Source organism: Enhydra lutris, unplaced genomic scaffold (genome assembly GCF_002288905.1).
Source record: "Enhydra lutris kenyoni isolate GAN:26980312 unplaced genomic scaffold, ASM228890v2 scaffoldscaffold12, whole genome shotgun sequence".
Classification (NCBI taxonomy): Eukaryota; Metazoa; Chordata; class Mammalia; order Carnivora; family Mustelidae; genus Enhydra; species Enhydra lutris.
The window spans coordinates 43,803,236-43,822,012 of record NW_019154096.1 but is presented as its reverse complement, the minus strand read 5'-3'; the positions used below and the strand labels follow the sequence as shown (position 1 = coordinate 43,822,012).

Sequence of the window (18,777 nt, the reverse complement as noted above, 5' to 3'; positions counted from 1 at the left end):
AAAAAATGGCAGTAGAAGCAACAGCTTTCTTGCTTTCTCATTTCTTGTTTTACCGTTGTACCAGAAGTAGCAGCTCCCATACCCCAGTTCCCTGAGTAAACTGATACTGTGATGGAATTCTCAGAGGTCATTACTGGAAACTCAGCCTGGAGGCTGCCCGTTCAGCCTTTCCCAGGATTCTTATCCACCCAGTCCACTGTATTCATTTTATGCTGAAAAGAGTTCAAGTGACTTTTATTTTTTGCAGATGAAGAATCTTCACAACTTAGCAGGGATTTCCTCTGGAAAATAGGGAGGCTGTACAACAAATCTGAGTATCCTGAACACTGGGACCCTAACAGAAAACTCTCCTTACCACTGCTAGCATTCTCAAAGGAAGGTGCATATACCTGAATCACCAGCATCTCCCAAATACTGGAACTTTGGTTGTGGTGAAATGTCTACACACACACACACACACACACACATTTTTCTTCTATATGCTGAATATTCTTCCAAATCTCTTTACATGACAGTTCCCATCTTAATCTCTCAACCTCTAGGTACCACATCAATTGTGGCTTCCTCAACTTCACCATCTAAACTGTTCCTCTCCTCCAGTTGTTGTCTGGAAGAGAAGAACATTTTGTTTAATTTTTACGTTACTTAGCACAATCTATATTTATTTATTTACTTGTTTATTTTCTGTATCCCCCTGTCCCCACCTTCTCTCCCTACCCTCCACCCAGGTGTGCTCCGTGATGGAAGGGAATTTGTTTTGCATTATTCATCACTGTAACTTCATTACTTGGCACAGTGGCTTGCACATGGTAGCATCATTTTTTTTTTGAAGATTTTATTTATTTATTTGACAGACAGAGATCACAGGTAGGCAGAGAGGCAGGCAGAGAGAGAGGAAGGGAAACAGCCTCCCCGCCGAGCAGAGAGCCTGATGCGGGGCTCAATCCCAGGACCCTGGGATCACAACCCATGCCGAAGGCAGAGGTTTTAACCCACTCAGCCACCCAGACGCCCCAATGGTAGCATCATTTAAAAATATATCTTGAATAAATACAAAGTAGAGATTGTTATAGCTAGGAAAATTTTTAAAAGAGAAAAAGCCTCTTTTGTAAACAAGATTAATCCAAACTGCAAAGAAATAATGAGAAATAAAGGCACCCAACAATTGTGATGAAAGGCAACACAGTGCAGGTAGTGGAGTATGACAGCAGACATTTGCAACCACGACAAAACTTTAGGCAATGAGAGACACACTGCCTTTTGGGAGGCACCATGATTGAGTTATGAAGTGTTCACGTTGGGGTGCCTGGGTGGCTCAGTGGGTTAAGCCTCTGACTTCGGCTCAGGTCATGATCTTAGGGTACTGGGATCGAGCCCCATGTTGGGCTCTCTGCTCAGCGGGGAGCCTGCTTTCCCCTCTCTCTCTGCCTGCCTCTCTGCCTACTTGTGATTCCTCTCTCTCTATCAAATAAATAAAATAATAAATAAATAATAAATAAATAAAATCTTAAAAAAATAATAAAATGAAGTGTTCAGGTTCTAGAGCCACCTCAGTGTGATTTTATTTTTTTTTAAAGATTTTATTTATTTATTTGACAGACAGAGATCACAAGTAGGCAGAGAGGTAGGCAGAGAGAGAGGAGGAAGCAGGCTCCCTGCTGAGCAGAGAGCCCGATGCGGGGCTCGATCCCAGGACCCTGGGATCATGACCCGAGCTGAAGGCAGAGGCTTTAACCCACTGAGCCACCCAGGGACCCCCTCAGTGTGATTTTAAATGTCAGTTCTACATTTCTGCTATGTGATTTGGGGTAAGTTAATGAGCTTCTCTTGATTCCATTCCCTCATCTGGAATATGAGGAGAATAACCATACCCAACTCACATGCCTACTGTGCTAATTAAAAGAAAAGATGACATTTACGTGCTAAGTACAGTGTATGGCCTGTGAGGACTCAATAAATGTTAGATAATAAAACCATTATAATTCTGTGAAACCCAGCTCCATTCCTGAAATCATGCCCAGTACTTGGGGTCACTCTGATTATAGCCTATTACATTTCTAGCCACCACACCCTATCCCCCTTCACCAAATCATAATTAGTAGGTACTTAAAAAATATTAGTGACTAACAGGAAGTTTGTTCATGTGGGATGTGTTCCATTCCTGCCATTCCTATATACACAGTTATTATTGGTGGTGCTGGTGCTATATTTTTCCATCTCTGTTGACCAAAAACAAAACAAAACAAACAAGACCCTTAAACAGGCAACAAGAGTATTGGGTGGGAGGGTGCCTGGGTGGCTCAGTCGGTTAAGCATCTGCCTTCCGCTCAGGTCATGATCCCAGGGTCCTGGGATCCAGCCCCACACTGGACTCCCTGCTCGGCGAGCGGGAAGCCTGCTTCTCCCTCTCTCTCTGCCTGCTGCTCCCCCTGCATGTGCTCTGTCAAATAAATGAAATCTTTGAAAGTAAGTAAGTAAGTATTGGGTGGAAAATACTCCCATCAATGGAGAGAAGAGCAACCAACGTGAAAGAACAGTAAATAGAGAAGGATTGACCTAAACCTTTCCAGTGATGCATTTCAGTGAGTAATTTTCCTTACGTTTGATTTGTCCAATTGAGAGGGACAGGGTCAAATCATTCTTTCGTTCAGCAAGTATTTATGAAGTGTCTACCAAATTTATGATGTAGAAGGAATAGGCTAGGAATACCTCCTCTGCATTCACCCCAACCCAGTTAACCTCTATTCAATATTTAGAATTCAGCACAGGGGCACCTGCCTGGCTCAGTCAGCCAAGCGAACGACTCTTGATCTCAGGGTCATGAGTTCAAGCCGCATTATGGGCATAGAGCCGACATGGAAAAAAAAAAAAAAAGTAGAATTCAGCTCAAATACCATTTCCTCTGCTAAAGCTTAAGACTAGGTCAGGTCACCCTGGTAGGTGTCCTCATGGCACTGGCAGCCTTACTTTTCCCCACTTGTCAGAATGTACTTATGCCTTTGCTTTTTGGGTGATTATATGCTTTACTGCATGTCTTTTCTGTAATCTACACAAGGGCTGGGACTTTGGTTTTGGTCAAGAATGTATCCCTGGTACTTAGCTTGGTGTCTACTCTGTAGTAGTTGCTCAATTCTGAAGAAAGGAAAAAATCGAGGCCCTAATGAAGGGGTCCATCAGAACCTCACGCTACCACTATTAATTCACCAGGACAGGTTTTGTGTTTTGTTTTGTTTTTTAAGATTTTATTTATTTATTTCAGAAAGAGAGAGAGAGAGCATGAGGGGAGAGGGTTGGAGGGACAAGCAGACTTCTCGCTGAGTGGGGCTCGATCCCAGGACCCTGAGATCATGACCTGAGCCAAAGTCAGATGGTTAACTAATTGAGCCACCCAGGCACTCTGGCACTAGGATAGTTTTGTCTTGTTTCTGGTGGCCTCTGACTCCCCAAGGCAGCTCTGCTCTCTAGGGCCCTGAAAAAGCAATATGAAAATCACTGTCATTGAAAATAGTGCTATACTCCAAAATTGTCTCTTGTATCACTTGTATGAAATGGCCTCATGGCGAATCTCTAAGCAAGGCACCAGCATCTGTAACAAAAGCAAAAATGAAATAAAGAAGTTCATCTTGGCTCAATATTATTCTGGCAGCTAAAGTTCTAATAATTCTTTTTAAAGATTTTTTTTTTTTTTAAGTAATCTCTACGCCCAACATGGGGCTTGAACTCACAACCTCAAGATCAAGAGTCACATGCTCCAATGACTGAGCCAGCCAGGTGCCCCTAGTAATTCTTTTTACACTGTCTTGAAGCATACGTTATTTCCATGTTCATACTGTAGCATCATTAAAACTTCCTGGATAAGAACTTGAGCATGTTTGACTTTATCTCCATTTTGGCAAATAACTACAACTTCTGCAGTGATAACATATAACCATGGCATGGCAAGCAGGTTTTATGTTTGTCTTCAGAAAATAACCAATAACTAAACACTAGGTTATAAGTTCACATTGCTGACCTCCCTCTTTTAATGGAAGGAAACCTTTCCTCAAGTCTCCCAGACCTTCCCTGTGTTTCATCGGCCACTCCAAAGTCAACCACAGACATGGGCCAATCAGGATTGCTCTCTTGAATCTCAGCCCACCTCCTCGGGGAGGCCTGTGGCCCCTGCTCACCCATACTGGGCACCTCTCCTCTCCTTCCACTCTGAGACCTCAGCATCTTTCCCTGTACCATGAGGGAACTGCATCCTCCAATGATTCCACACACATATTTTCAGCTCACATTTGTGCTTGGCACTGTCTTGGGTCCTGGGAATTCACAGATAGGAGCCCCTACAGTTGGGTTGGGAGGCTGAGAGCTGTCAGAAGTCCTTCAAGGACCAGGTAGATAACACACAGGTATAAATGCAGCCTACTTCCTTTCCTGGCTTTTGTTGTTTGTTGTTGTTGTCGTACAACACAATGATTTAATATTTGTATATATTGCAAAATGATCACAAGTCTAATTAACAGGGATTCCTGGGTGGGTCAGTCAGTTAAGCATCTGCCTTCTGCTTGGGTCATGATCCAAGGGTCCTGGGAGTCCCTTACTCAGTGGGGAGCCTGCTTCTCCCCCTGTCTGCTGCTCCCCCTGCTTGTGCTCTCTCTCTCTGACAAATAAAATCTTTAAAGGAAAATAAAAGTTTAATTAACACCCATCATCACACATAGTTAAAATTTTTTTTCTTGTGACGAGAACTTTTAAGATCCCCTCTGCTAGCAACTTTTAAATATACAACACAGCACTATTAACTATAGTGACCATGTTGTACATTACATGCCCATAATTTATTTACTTCATAACTGGAAGTTTGTATATCTTGACCACCCTCACCCATTCTGCACTACCTCCAGTCACCAATCTGTTCTCTGTTCTCTGTTTCTGTTTTTGTTTTTTAGACTGTACATAGAAGTGGGATCCTAAAGTATTGTCTTCTCTATATGACTTATTTTACTTAGCATAATGCCCTCAAAGTCTATCCCAAGTTGTCTCAAATGGCAAGATGTCTTTCTTTTTGATGGCTGGATAATATTCCACTGTATATATGTACCATATACTTGTTTTCTAATCCACACCTTCAATTTACAACCCCCAGGTGGTCGAAAAGAACACATCTTCGATGGGACGGGGATTTTTTGTTTGTTTTTAAGATTTTATTTATTTATTTGAAAAAGTGAACGAGAGAGAGCAGAAAGGGGGGGGAGGGAGTAGGGAGAGCCAGACTCCCTGCTGAGCAGGGAGCCTGATGCAGAGCTGGATCCCAATCATGACCTGAGCCAAAGGCAGATGCTTAACCGACTAAGCCACCCAGGTGCCCAGGTTTTAGTTTCTTGTTTGCCCATCCTTGAGGGGACCAAAAAAAACTTCTTATTTTACAATGAAACATGGTAAGTGTGAATCAGACTGTGATAAGTAGAGTGATATGGCTTACACCACAGCTCCACCCCCCACCCCCGCATTCTGGGGGGATCTGCTGAGAAGGCCTTTGGGGAACTGTACCTGTGATCTCATCAGAGCACCGGGTGTAAGCGTGAGTGGAGGAGATAAAGGCTGAGGTAGGCAGAGTACGAAGGATGGGGATGAGCCTGTTAGAGAGTTTAGAATGTTAGGAATTGTTGAGCATCCATGAAGGAATTTAGGTACAAATATGTTAGGGTCAGATCTGAATTTTTTTTTTTAAGATTTTATTTATTTATTTGACAGACAGAAATCACAAGTAGGCAGAGAGGCAGGCACAGAGAGAGGGGGAGGCAGGCTCCCTGCCAAGCAGAGAGCCCGATGCAGGGCTTGATCCCAGGACCCTGGGATCATGACCTGAGCCAAAAGCAGAGGCTTTAACCCACTGAGCCACCCAGGCACCCAGATCTGTATTTTTAAAGGATCATCCTTTTTAAAGTGTAAACTCCAGAGAGAATAGAGAGAAAGATTCTGGAGAATCTTTCTCCTTTTCTGCCTATTTTATCATGCATGTTGAAACCACCACTTTGCCAGTTGCCCAAACTGGAAACAGAAATCATCCTAGCCTTACCTCTCGCTTACCTTCCAAATGGCCATCAAGTCCTATGGATTCTACCCTTAAAAATTCTTGAATCTACCCAATGTTCTCGTTCCCACTGCCATGTCCTTTACTCAGACCCTTACTACCAGTTATATGAACTTTTCCAATAGCGTTTTTCATGATCTCCCTACATAATGACCTCTTCCCCGAATCTGTTCTCTAGGCAGCTACCAGAGATCCTTCCAGAATGCAAATCTTGTAGTTTTTCTATAGCTAAGTCTTTTTCATGGTTTTCCCAGGCCCTGAGGAAGAAGTTCAAACTCCTTCCTGCTGGCAGAAAGCCATCTTCAATGCGGACCCCTGCAACAGACTCAGCTGTGAGCACTCTCCTCCCTTGCTAAGCAGTCCTTCAGCCTCGTTGAACTCTTGGCAGATTCCCAAACAGACCAGAAGGTTTCAAACCCACCCACGGAGTCTCCATTTCCCTCCTTCTGAGTGGATTTTCTTCAACCTTCCCTAAAGAAATCCCATTATTGTTAAAAATTCAGTTTAAGGATTATTTCCTCCCAGAAGCCCGCGTTAACCTCCATCTTAGCGACCCTCTCTTCTGTCTCCGTCCCGAGCCCCCTCTCCGGAGTTTTCCCGAGCTACTTGCCTGGCAGAAGTGATGCTTGGCTTTGTTCACTGTTTCTCCAGTGAAGGACCATCTACATCATAATCTTGTTTTTAAAAAAAAGTTTGTTTGCTAAGAAACAAAAATGGTTTTTTGCAACAGTTTTGCTTCCTTAATTTAAAAAAATACTTATCATAGGGTGACTGGGTGGCTCGGTTGGGCGACCGACTCTTTATTTCAGCTCAGGTTGTGATCTTGGGGTCATGGGATCGCCCCAAGGGGGCTCCATGATTAGGGGGGAGTCGGCTTGAGATTGTTTCCCCCTGTTCCTCAACCACTCCCTCTCTGCTCCTCCCCTCCCCCTCCGTCTCTCAAATAAATAAACAAACGAATCTTTTTAAAAAATAAAATAAAATACATTAAAAAATACCTACCATCATCACCATGTAGACTCCCGTGCTCCAAACCAGTGCATGGACCTGGGCTCAGAATCTGCTCTTGAAAACTCTCTTAGATGACTGGTAATGTTTGTTTCTTGATCAGGTGCCAATTACACAGAGTGTTTATTTGTGCAAAATTTACTGAGCTCTATCCTTAGGTTATGCATACATTTCTGTACATATGTTATTTTCAATGAAGAGTTAAAAAGTAGAAAGTCCCTAGGTTATTTTTGTGGACACTGATGGAGAACCATCGACTTATCTCTCTTGCTATGAACTGTGAACTCCTCCAGGGAAGTGAAGGCATCTGTTTTGTCTCTATATTCCCACCGTCTTTTTTAGTGCCTACAACATAGTACACACTGAATGAATGACTGCTAAATCAATGAAAGAATGAATGAGTGAGAGTGAATGAATGCATAAAGGCAGAGAAGTGGCTTGTGGGTTCCTTCCCCTCTCACTCTTTTCCAGACATTTGTTCCCTGCCCCTGCTGGAGCCCATGAAAGCTCATACCTCAGAGTTACCTTTCTGAGGTACACCTACCCTGAATAACTCCTGTAAGTATTCTGACCTGTAAGATGCCACCTGACTTCCTCTCTTCCACGTGCCCGGTGTGACGGTTCCAGGGCACCAGACTGATGAGGACAGGAGCAAGTAAGCAGGTGGAGGACATTCTGTCCCAATACCAGTACTTCTGCCCTGCCTGGGTCGGAGCCACCTGGCTCGGGCCTTCCTCACCATGCCCGGGAATCAGGCTGGAGAGAGTATGTCCTTGGAGGTACTGAACGGCTAAAGCTTCTACTTGTATCTCAGATATAAACTGCTTCCCAAACTACTCAGATCAACTTATGTGAGAATTTGAAAACTCTATCTTTGAATACTTAGGAATAGCAATGGAGATTTTTTTTTTTTAAGCTAATTTACAGTAGAAAGTAAGAGACATCCTGGGTAAAATATCACGCAAGTCATTTATTCAGTCACAGATGATTACCAAAAGTTTCCTAAGGATACAATGAGGAACAAGAGTCATCTGCCTTAATGGAGATCACAGTGAGAGAGAGAGAGAGAGAGAGAGAGAGAGAGAGAGAGTGTGTGTGTGTGTGTGTGTGTGTGTGTTGTTGGGGGTAGAGGTCCAGACCGACAGTCAAATGGTAATATTGAAGAGGACTTCAACTCCCTCTATTTTGACCTCAAACTTTCTTACTGAATAAGTTCTTCTTTCCAGCTTATCTCTTAAAGTCAGGCATAAGACCCTGTGGACAAAGCATCCCCTGATGGGAACCAGAACTACTCAAGCAGTAAGGACTGGCCTGGGCCAGCAAGGCCTGGGTGATTGACCCCAAGACAATCTGACCAACCTGACCTTGACTACCCAGCTGCATTTACCCACTGACCTTTGTCCCACATTTTCCTTATATAAACCTGGAAGTACTTTTAGCACTTTGGAGACAGTCTTTGAGACATTAGTCCAAGGTCTTCCCAGTGTTGGCCTCGCTGAGATAAATCCCTTTCTTGTTTCACCACCACTCGTCTCTCTCCCTTTGGATTTTTGTCAGTGGCAAATGGCCAGACCTGGTCTGTTTGGGACCCCTTGAGCCAGGGGCTCTTGCACCCCTGGGCCCCCATTACAATATGTAGCTTTTTCACAGGAGTTATGATGTGCTGGGCACTTTGCATATGTTAATTCATTTCATCATTGTAACAATTCAGTGATGCCCTATTATTATCCCCGTTGACAAATAAGGGAACAGATGCATTACAGAGTTACAGACTGATACAGTCATGAAGATACAGTGTAGGGAGTAGGAACACCTGATCTAGTCCTAAGGGTCAGGGAAGATTTCTCCAAATATAAGAGGTTGAAGCAGAGGTCTGAGGATTGAGTCAGAATCTAGTGGACAAAGAGGTCTCGAGGAAGAGCATTTCAGGCAATGGAAATAAAAGGTGCAAAGGGATAATAAATAATTTGAGGAACTGGCAGGCTGCCTTATAGCAGGAGCACAGGGAGCTGGAGATGAGGCAGGAGAGATAGACAGGAGCCATAGCGCCCAAGTTTGTTTGCTTGTTTTTCCTCTATGTCTCAAATAGTATATAAGGTCAGGAATAGAAGATTTAGGGTTTAGCCCTAGTTTTGCTCTTAATGACCTCAGCCATCTCTCTGTGGCTGTTTCCTTATCTGTAAAAATGAGTGGATGGATGGGAGTTCTCAAGTGGACCCTGATGCAAGAAACAAAGGCAGAAGGAAATGTAGATAAAATTAAATGTCCTGGGACGCCTGGGTGGCTCAGTTGGTTAAGCGGCTGCCTTTGGCTCAGGTCATGATCCCAGCGTCCTGGGATCGAGTCCCACATCGGGCTCCTTGCTCAGCGGGGAGCCTGCTTCTCCCTCTGCCTCTGCCTGCCACTCTGTCTGCCTGTGCTCATGCTCTCTCTCTCTCTAACAAATAAAATCTTAAAAAAAAAAAAATTAAATGTCCTTATTGACAAATACTTGAGGCAGGCAGAGTTTAGCCTTCCTCTAGGAAGCTCCCAACGGTCTTAAAGTGAATGCCCTGTTGGAAGAAAAAACAACCTTGGTTTAATTACAGCAAGGCATCCAGTATCTGCTGAGTCTTCTTTAGCATATGAAAGTCCCTTTGGAATTTCCCTTATCTTTACTTCTCCCCACCCCACTGTATACTATCAGCTGCCCCCTCGCAATCCCAGCGCTGCAGGCAGCAACAGCTTTTTCCGTCCTTGGGTTCTGTACCGGTGCTTTAGTAAAAACCCACCAGCTTTGCACTGAAGACACCTCGAGAATCCTTTCTTGGCCTTTGGCTCCAGATTCCACCAAACCTCACCTATATTCAAAAACATCAATCCCTATGGTTCCAAAGCTGTGGCTCTGGGTATCTCTGGGAAGCAATTGCCTATCCGGGTTCTTGGCAACCCAGTGGCCCAGCCCACACTTGCTGGCCTCTCCTTTGCAGATTCAGTCCATACAAATGTTGGAGAACATCCCACATAACTAGTCACACACAAAATATGGCTGTGAGCATGGTTTGCTCCCCTCACTTGAAGGGTGAACTGCTAATAACAATGTCATTAAAATAACTGCTTCTTTGAAGAATTTACTGTGTGCCAGGATTGTACCAGCTACTTTAGGTAGATTTCTCACAACAGGGCCTGGTTAAATTCAAAAGCTGAGGCCTCAAGGGATTACATAACTTTGGTAAGGTCCTCACCACCCAAATTTGTTCTGCCTACTGAGCATGTCCAGCCCTGTTTCTGATTGCCAGGTGTGGTAACTCCAGCAATTTTCCATGGCTTTGCTAGTGGCTGAGTTGCAATTTGAACCCAGCTTTGACTCCAAAGTTTATGGTGTTGACCACCCTGCCATGCTGCCTTCCCTTCTTAAAACACAGGCAACTCCTTCCTCTATAAATGGAATGACATTGTCTCTTGAAGTCCTTTCTGGGTGAGGAAAGCGCTTTTTATAGCTTGGGACTGCTTCTGTTTACTTGGTCTCTTCCAGCACCGGTTAATCCGTGTGCAGCTGTGTCCTTCACTGTCCTTACACTGTATTCCTAGGTTTCCTCCCTGCAAAGACAACTCCAGGGAAGCACATGGTGTCTGCATGTGTGCCAGTAAAGAAATTTCACTCCCTTCGCTTCCCAAATCGGCCTACCTTTCTATAAATAATCGTTCTCCTCCCTCCACTCGGGCCTGTGAGTAGTTTGGTCACTTAACCAAATAGGCACACTCACAAAGCAAGGAGAGGAGGGGTGTTGGAAGGGACTACGTGAATGACCTTGCAAAGGTGTTTAGCCCACTGCGGGCAGGATTAGCAAACCTGAAACCTCTACAAATATTTGTGTTCCTCCGTAATTCCTCCCCCAGACAGCCCGCTCCTCTAGCGCCAGCCTCGCCCAGTCCCCGCTCGGCTGCTCCGAGATACAAAGCCCAACCCGCCCATCTCTTTGCAAACCCCGAGAACTTCAGTCCCCATGTTGAAACTCGTCGGTGGCGGTGGCGGGCAGCACTGGGCATGCTCAGTAGCGGGGACAGGTCTGGGAGGCAAGGAAGCCGCGTTTGAAGTCGCGCGGCCCGGGGATCAGAGGGAGGCGGGTTGTGGGGGCCCCGGCTGGGGGTCCGCGGGGATCCCGGATTCCGCGCAGGGAGCCGGCATGCTCCCGGCCGGCGCGGCGGGGCGGGCGCGCGGGAGGCAGAGCGCGGAGGAGCGGGGGGAGCCGGTGGGAGAAGGGGAGGAGCGCCGGGCTCGCCATCCCCCGGCGCCGGCTCTGCGGCTGCTGAATCGGAAACCGCAGGGAGGATCCGGGGAAATAAAGACGCCGGAGAATGACCTCCAGCGAGGCCGCCTGAACCCGGGCCCGCGCGCCGCCGCACCAGCCCCCGGCATGGGCGACCGGGGCGGGCGGCCCGAGCACTCGGCCACGCACGCCCCGGGGGCCCCCGCCGACACCGGCGCTGCCGCCGTGAACGGGCTGCTGCACAACGGCTTCCACCCGCCGCCAGTCCAGCCGCCGCGCCTCTGCAACCGGGGCCCCGCGGGCGGTGGCGAGGCGGCACCCCCGCGCCTCCCGCTCTTGCCCGAGCTCCAGCCGCAGCCACCGCCCCCTCAGCACGACTCCCCGGCCAAGAAATGCCGGCTGCGGAGGAGGATGGACTCTGGGAGAAAGAACAGGCCGCGTAAGTCCCTCGCGAGGGGAGCGCCGGCGCGAGGCAGGCGCAATCCCGCGGGCCCGGCACCCGGGAGCGGCGGGGCAGGCTCCGCTGCGCGCCCGGTGCGCCTCAGCGCCCGCTCTCGGGGGAGTGTACGGAGGGGGCTCCCGGGACTGATTCTTTCCCCAGGGGCGCCAGGCACTAAAGATCGCCGCCTGAGCCTCACGCTTGCTTGCTTCAGTCTGTAGAATGGGCGGATAAAAGGCAGACCCTACGCTGCTCCCTCGGTCACGACTCTAAAAAAGGTTAGCGCACTGCCAGCCTTTCTAATTTGCTGATGGGAAAATGCACGTGTGAGAACATTTCTCGGGGTCCGGGAGTAGGCGTTGAGCTGGAGGGACAGCTGGAGCCGCCCTCTCCCTTCTCCTTGCCCCTTTTCCTTCTCAGAGTTCGTCTTTCTGGGGTTGGCGCTCAGGCAGCCACCTTGTCCTTTGAATCGCAGAGTAGCCGCCAGTACCTCGGGTCTATTGGCAAGCGCCAGGCCTGGAGGCGTGGAGTTTGACAACCCCCCAAAATCACAGCCTATTAAATGCTTTTTCTTCGCAGCCAATGAGAGGACCTGTTGGCAGCGACACACCCACTGATACCATGTGGGCCGGAACTATGTGGACCAATGATAATTGGAGGTGGATTTTCTTTTTTTCTTTTCTTTTTTCTTTTTTTTTTTTTTCGGGAACTAGGGATGTAGAGTTGAGGGTTTCTAATGGTAATGTGAGGCGTAAAAAGCTGAAATGCGTTATTTCACAATCTAAAGCTTGTATATGATGTTAGTCTCTAAGAGTACCTTCCCTGCAGGATATTGTGAGATGTAAATTTGTAGATCAAGTTTACAACTGGTTTCTCCTATCTGAGCCGAACCTCATTCAACTGGTTACCTTTTTTCTGGGTGTCTTTAATGAAGCTTATAAATGGCAAAAAACAAAGTAAGTAGAATGCATTGCTAATTAATGATTCCATTCAACATCATTTGCATATGTCTGATACTGAGAAATTGCTAGTATAGGTTTTGGATTTATCTGTAAAAACTTGATATTTGGCAAACTTTTTTGTTTCTCTCTTTAGACTCTCGGACTTTGGGAAATATCGGTGTGGGACGTGACTCTGATACTTGTATTTTGTAGATCTGAAAAGTTTAGATTGAAAGTTAAAAGTCTTGACTGGAACTTTGAAGTCACGCAGCGGATTTGGCAGTGGTTGTAAGGAGGACATCTACTTAGCACTTGAATTTGTTTGGGTTTTTTTTGTTTGTTTGTTTTTTTGTTTGTTTGTTTGTTTTTTGTTTTGTTATGGAGACTTGTTGGAAAATTACGTTCTTTATGGGCTTAATATTGATTACTTACGGTTTATTAACCCATTCTACTTCTTTCAAAATCACATTTTAGTTATCTCTCTGATCCACGCGTACGAATTGTATGACAGTTTGCAATGTAAATTGCTAAAATATATTGAAAGAGAACTATATTGAGTTTTCCTGCCTTACAGATAGCTTAAATGGTATATGAGAGCATAACACCGTTTGAAGTATTTTTTTTTAATTTAATTAAATTTTTTTAAGATTTTTTATTTATTTGACAGAGCGAGATCACAAGTAGGCAGAGAGGCAGGCAGAGAGAGAGGAGGAAGCAGGCTCTTCGCTGAGCAGAGAGCCCGATGCGGGACTTGATCCCAGGACCCTGAGATCATGACCTGAGCCGAAAGCAGAGGCTTAAAGCACTGAGCCACCCAGGTGCCCCGAAGTACTTTTTTTTTTTTTTTAAGATTTTATTTATTTGACAGAGAGAGAGAGACAGCGAGAGAGGGAATAGAAAGCAGGGGTAGTGGGAGAGGGAGAAGCAAACCTCCACCTGAGCAGGGAGCGCGATGTGGGGCTCTATACCAGAATCCTGGGATTATGACATGAGCCGAAGGCTGAGGCTTAAGGACTGAGCCACCCAGGCACCCCTGAAGTACTCCTTGAGGAATTTAAAGTACACTTTTTTTTTTTTTTTTTTACACTGAGAGAGACCACAAGTAAGCAGAGAAGCAGGCAGAGAGATGGGGGAAACAGGCTCCCCGCGGAGGAGAGAGCCAGATGCGGGGCTCGATCTTAAGACCCTGAGATGACCCAAGCCAAAGGCAGAGGCTCAACCCACTGAGCCACCCAGGCACCCCTAAAGTACACTCTTAATAATAGATTGGAAGCATAGAAAAAAATAATTTTGAGCCTTAATTTGAGCTGGCAAACCCGCAGGGATTTTTGTCTTAGAATACAAGAAAATACAACTTTATGCCTGTATGTTTGGTGTCAGAAATTAAAGTGGTTTATATTTTTTTACAAAAATAAAAACCTTAGTTACTTAAATTCAATGACCAGCACTCTTTCTTATAAACCTTTAAAAGGATTCATCAGAATCAACTTTTCATTATCCTACCATGTTTTCTTTTCTTAAATTTGAACTAACATTTTTGAAATAAATTTTACATGTCCTGAGTCACATCTGTTGTGTTCACACTACCAAACTTTCCCAGTGAAAACTAGGTTTAATAACTTTACACCTAGCCTAGGTATCTTTTGGGTATCTTTTTGACGTTTTGGTATCTTTTTATAAAAAATGATAGTGCTCTATCAGTTCATATTTAGGTTTTCTAAACCACTTAGAGTTAAGCATATCCTTATTTTCTAATGACTGATAGATTTTATGTGAGCAACTATAACAGATTATTAGATGCTTTAAATAAAATATAAGAGTATGTTGGGGTGGAGGCATTGAAGCTAGACAAATAATTCCTGCTTACCAGTTTACAACATCAGACACCTGAGTCTACTACCTAAACCAGAGGTGTATTAGAGACAGCCAGATCTCACTTCTCTCAGATAAGCATCTGGAATACTGGTGTGAGCAGGTGTGTTTCTGTTTGGTAATATCGAGGTTAAAGTGCGGTTCATAAAATGCTTCATGTTTAAAAAAACAATGAATGGAATGAAACAAACAATTCAGTAGTTTCTAATTGTTTTAAAAATGTAAAGCTCAGTGTAGGGACTCTTCACAAGCTTGTAATCTAAACACCAGACCCGTGGCAGGTTGGTTTTGCTAAAGCAGGAGACGGGAACATTGGCCACTGTTTCCATCAAAAGTACTGTCATCTCACTACTTATCCTTGGAAGGCTTTTCTTTTTCTCTTTTTAATTTTCTTGATTTTATTTCAGCATTACTGCTATGTAATTGTCAAGTTACTAGCTCTCATATTGAGAATCTGGAGTTGGCTAGGTGATCTTCAAGTGTGGTTTCTTGTACCTTTCAAATTCTGACACTTCAGAGCTGATAGTTCTTTGTGTGACTCCTACACGAGTTATCTACTCTGCCACATGGTTAAGCTTTAATTATGGTTTTGTCTGGTTTGGTTTTGGTTTTGGGTTTTTTTGCCTTGTGCTGATTGTTTCATGAGTGTTAGTTGCCTTATCTCTTCAATTAAGTTGGAAGTCTGATTATAGCTGATCCAGTTCTTTCTCCTATGCCTTCACCTTGGGGACATGAACATTTGATTGAGGTCAGGGAGAAAAGGTACAAGTGACATTTTCTTCACCTCATTGAGGTAGCCGTGTCCATCCATAAGATAGACTTTGGCAAAAGTCCTTCAGTGGAATTTCCATAAAGTATCAACTGGGAGATTCCTTCAGCCTGCTCCTTGGTGCTTTGATTCTTTGAAGCACACATAAGTAGCACCCTAGAGAGTCAGCTCATTTCCGAAATATTTTGAAACTAATAATAGTCCTTATAAAATGCTGAGAGGACCTAATGTGTTGTTAATGGTATAGCCATTCATACTCAGGACAGCTTCAGTTTGAAATGAAGCCGAAGGGCCTCACGCTGATTATTTTACCTTTCTACTTCAGTTCTGTGTGATGAGATGGAGATAATCATACTAGCTCGCTGGGTTGATGTGAGGATTAAATGAGATAGTATATATTAAGAACGTAGGTTCCTGCTTGGGACACAGCAGTTATTCAACAAATGCCAGCTGTCATCATCCACATACAGAATCCTGTCCACTGTTAATCCATAGGACAGGACAACTGAGCTGCAGAGACAACCTCAGACAGACGTAGTTTAAAAAAAAAAAATACAGGATCAGAATAAGAAAAGCCAAAACGTTTTATCTGATTAGCTCTGACACTCTCAGTCCTTCGATGATTTTTTTTTACCCTTCCCCAGTAAAAATAGTGGATAATACAAAAATGTAGGAGAAAAGCAGTTAAAAAGTACTCACAGCCCCATCACTGAGAGAAAAACATGTTTAAAATGTACCATATTTTAGGGGTGCCTGGGTGGCTCAGTGGGTTAAAGCCTCTGCCTTTGGCTCAGGTCATGGTCTCAGGGTCCTGGGATCGAGCCCCGCATTGGGCTCTCTGCTCGGCAGGGAGCCTGCTTCCCTCCCTCTCTCTGCCTGCCTCTCTGCCTACTTGTGATCTCTGACTGTCAAATAAATAAATAAAATCTTTAAAAATAAATAAATAAATAAAATTTTAGCATAAGGATTTTCTTATGGCATTAAGACATCGTTTTTTAACGTTGTGTTATATTCCCAATATTCCATTATATGGATATACCAAAATTTATTTAATCTTTATCTCATAGCTTTAGACTGTAGCAGGGTCTCTATATCATAAACATCACTACAGCAATAACTTTGTACATAACTCTTTCTTAAGTCATTTTTTGTATGTTTCTTTGTTTTGCTTAAAGATTTCATTTATTTATTTATTTATTTGAGAGAGCAGGGGGAGTGGCAGAGGGAGAGGGAGAAGCAGGCTCCCCCAGGAGCAGGGAGCCCGATGTGGGGCTCAATCCCAGGACCCTGGGATCATGACCTGAGCAGAAAGCAAAAGCCAACCGACTGAGCCACCCAGGCGCCCCTTTCTGCGTTTATTTTTTTAAAATGTATTTACTAATTTGAGAGAGAGAGAGAACGCACACACATGCATGAGTGTGGGGAGGGGACAGCGAAGAGAGGGAGAGAGAGAATCTCAAGTTGACTCTCCACTGGGCAGGAGCCCAGCTTGGTCACACTCCCCAGAGATCATGACCTGAGAGGAAAACAAGAGTCCAGTGCTCAACTGACTGAGCCACCTCGGTGCCTCTTAAGTTATTTTTGTTGGGATTGGTGAATACATTCTTTTTGGAGGAGGAACAGAAAAGGCACCAAGTAGTATTCGGATGTTGCCTTGAAATGCTGGGTGTTTTAGACCACAAGGACACTGTTAGATGAGCCACCCTAGTGGAGGGAGGAAAAATTGCCAAGGGGATTGTTGGGGTCACCGAACACCATGCTGAAGAAAGGCAAATATTTGGGCATCATCAGAAGGCTGGGGGATGAGTGCTGCCCTCTCCATTTCCTCTTCTGTTGTGTGGCAATAGGACAGAATAAGGACTGGATTAGTGCCAGCAGCCTCCTGTGGGGTGGGAGTGGGGAGCTCTGGCTTCTCAAATGGTTTAGATAGAACACTATTAGCAGGAAATGGGTGAGAGTTCAGTATACACAGAACATAATCATGGGTACAAACTGAAGAAACCTGGGTCTATTACCAGTTTCAGCTAGCCACCATCATGAAAGTGAGAGGTGTCAGTTTTCTAAATATTGGAGTATTCAGCTGTGGTATTCAGGTTTTCCACTACCACTGAATCAGGCTAATTATAAAAACCAGGATAAAAAGATAACAGGTAGAATTTTCTGGTTGGATCTGCACAGAGTGTAGATATATGTGCTTTTTTTTTTTTTAAACCATATTCAGTGCTTCTAGATGGATGGGAAGCATTGCAAATTCCACAACAAAAGGCAAATGGAAAGCAAGGGCACACTATAGTATTGCTACTTCTAGGACATGGTCAGAGTCCCAGGTTTGTCAATGAAGTTATGAGTTGTGCAATGTACCTTTGAACTGAAGACTTAAGAATTTAAGGCCCAAGTGTCCAGCATCTAAGTGGTTAAGCCAGGTATCGGGATATGTTAGACAGATGAACACTTTTCCTCAAAAGATAAGTAAGCAAATTTCAGCATTAATCCAAAGCATATTTGTTTGGCACAGTAACCAAAGATGGAAAGAGTGCTGCAAATTTTTAGCATGTGGGACACGTAACAAGTGAGTACAACAAAAATCCTTCGTGGTTTTAGAAACAGAATTAGTAGGGAAACAAAGGAGAACTGGTTTTCACTGACAGGTTTCAAGGGTTTGTTTTGTTTTGTTTTTGTGATTGCCTGGCTTGTATATGTATGTGTCGGTTTTAAAACAAACCAAATGCCATGAGAGTAAAATAAATCCAAGTTCGACTTCTATGATACTTAATTCCATGTGCTTTAGCTTTAATAAGTAGGTCAGGATTCACCTTGCTTGGCAGTATTCTGATTCAGATATGGAAAATGTTCAGTGTACCGAACGTACTGCACAGAATTTCTAAGTAGACCTTTTCTCCAGATAGTGCAGCTGTCAAGCTTGGTATCTCATTACTTAATTCATGCCATCACTTAGATGCTTAGAGCTGGCTAATCACACGTGTGTGTGTTCATATTCTCCGTCAATTTGAAGGGGTGAGGTAATGTTATTTTTAGAGCCAGTTGCATCAAAATAATGGTCTGGACCTCTAGCAGATTTCCTCTATAGTTGGGAAGGAGGACAGGAAAAAGTCATGACATAGTGAGTACTTACAGCAGTCACTTTCAGTAATCAGAGTAGCTGTTGCGCGACATCTGTATGCCTAGGTTCTTATGAAAGTATGCAAATTACCAACCCCACTTTCCATTTCACAGATGGGGAAAGAGAGGCTCAGAGGGGTGAAGGATCCTGCTGGAAGACCTTGTAGTGAGTGAATGGGCAGGGCCAAAATTCAGACAGAGGTCTAAGTCCACTGACAGCTAGTTGGCTCTCTTTTCTGCCACAATAAATCTACTCTTTATGTCAGGGAAAGAAGTGTGTTCTGTAAAATTTTCAGAAG

General features: G+C 44.4%; 1 protein-coding gene across 2 annotated transcripts in view; it reads left to right on the top strand.

Moving 5' to 3' along the window:
- Positions 1–18,777, top strand: part of LOC111144971 (pantothenate kinase 1) — a 110,483-nt gene that overhangs the window by 41,751 nt on the left and 49,955 nt on the right. The window contains exon 1 of one of the 2 annotated variants that reach the window (XM_022499606.1): positions 10,906–11,776. The exons of the other annotated variant lie outside the window; for it this stretch is intronic. Within the exon in view, the coding sequence (XP_022355314.1) occupies positions 11,074–11,776 (703 nt within the window). The 5' untranslated portion in view covers positions 10,906–11,073. Of the gene's footprint in view, positions 1–10,905; positions 11,777–18,777 lie in introns of those variants that run through there. 2 annotated transcript variants of the gene reach the window in all.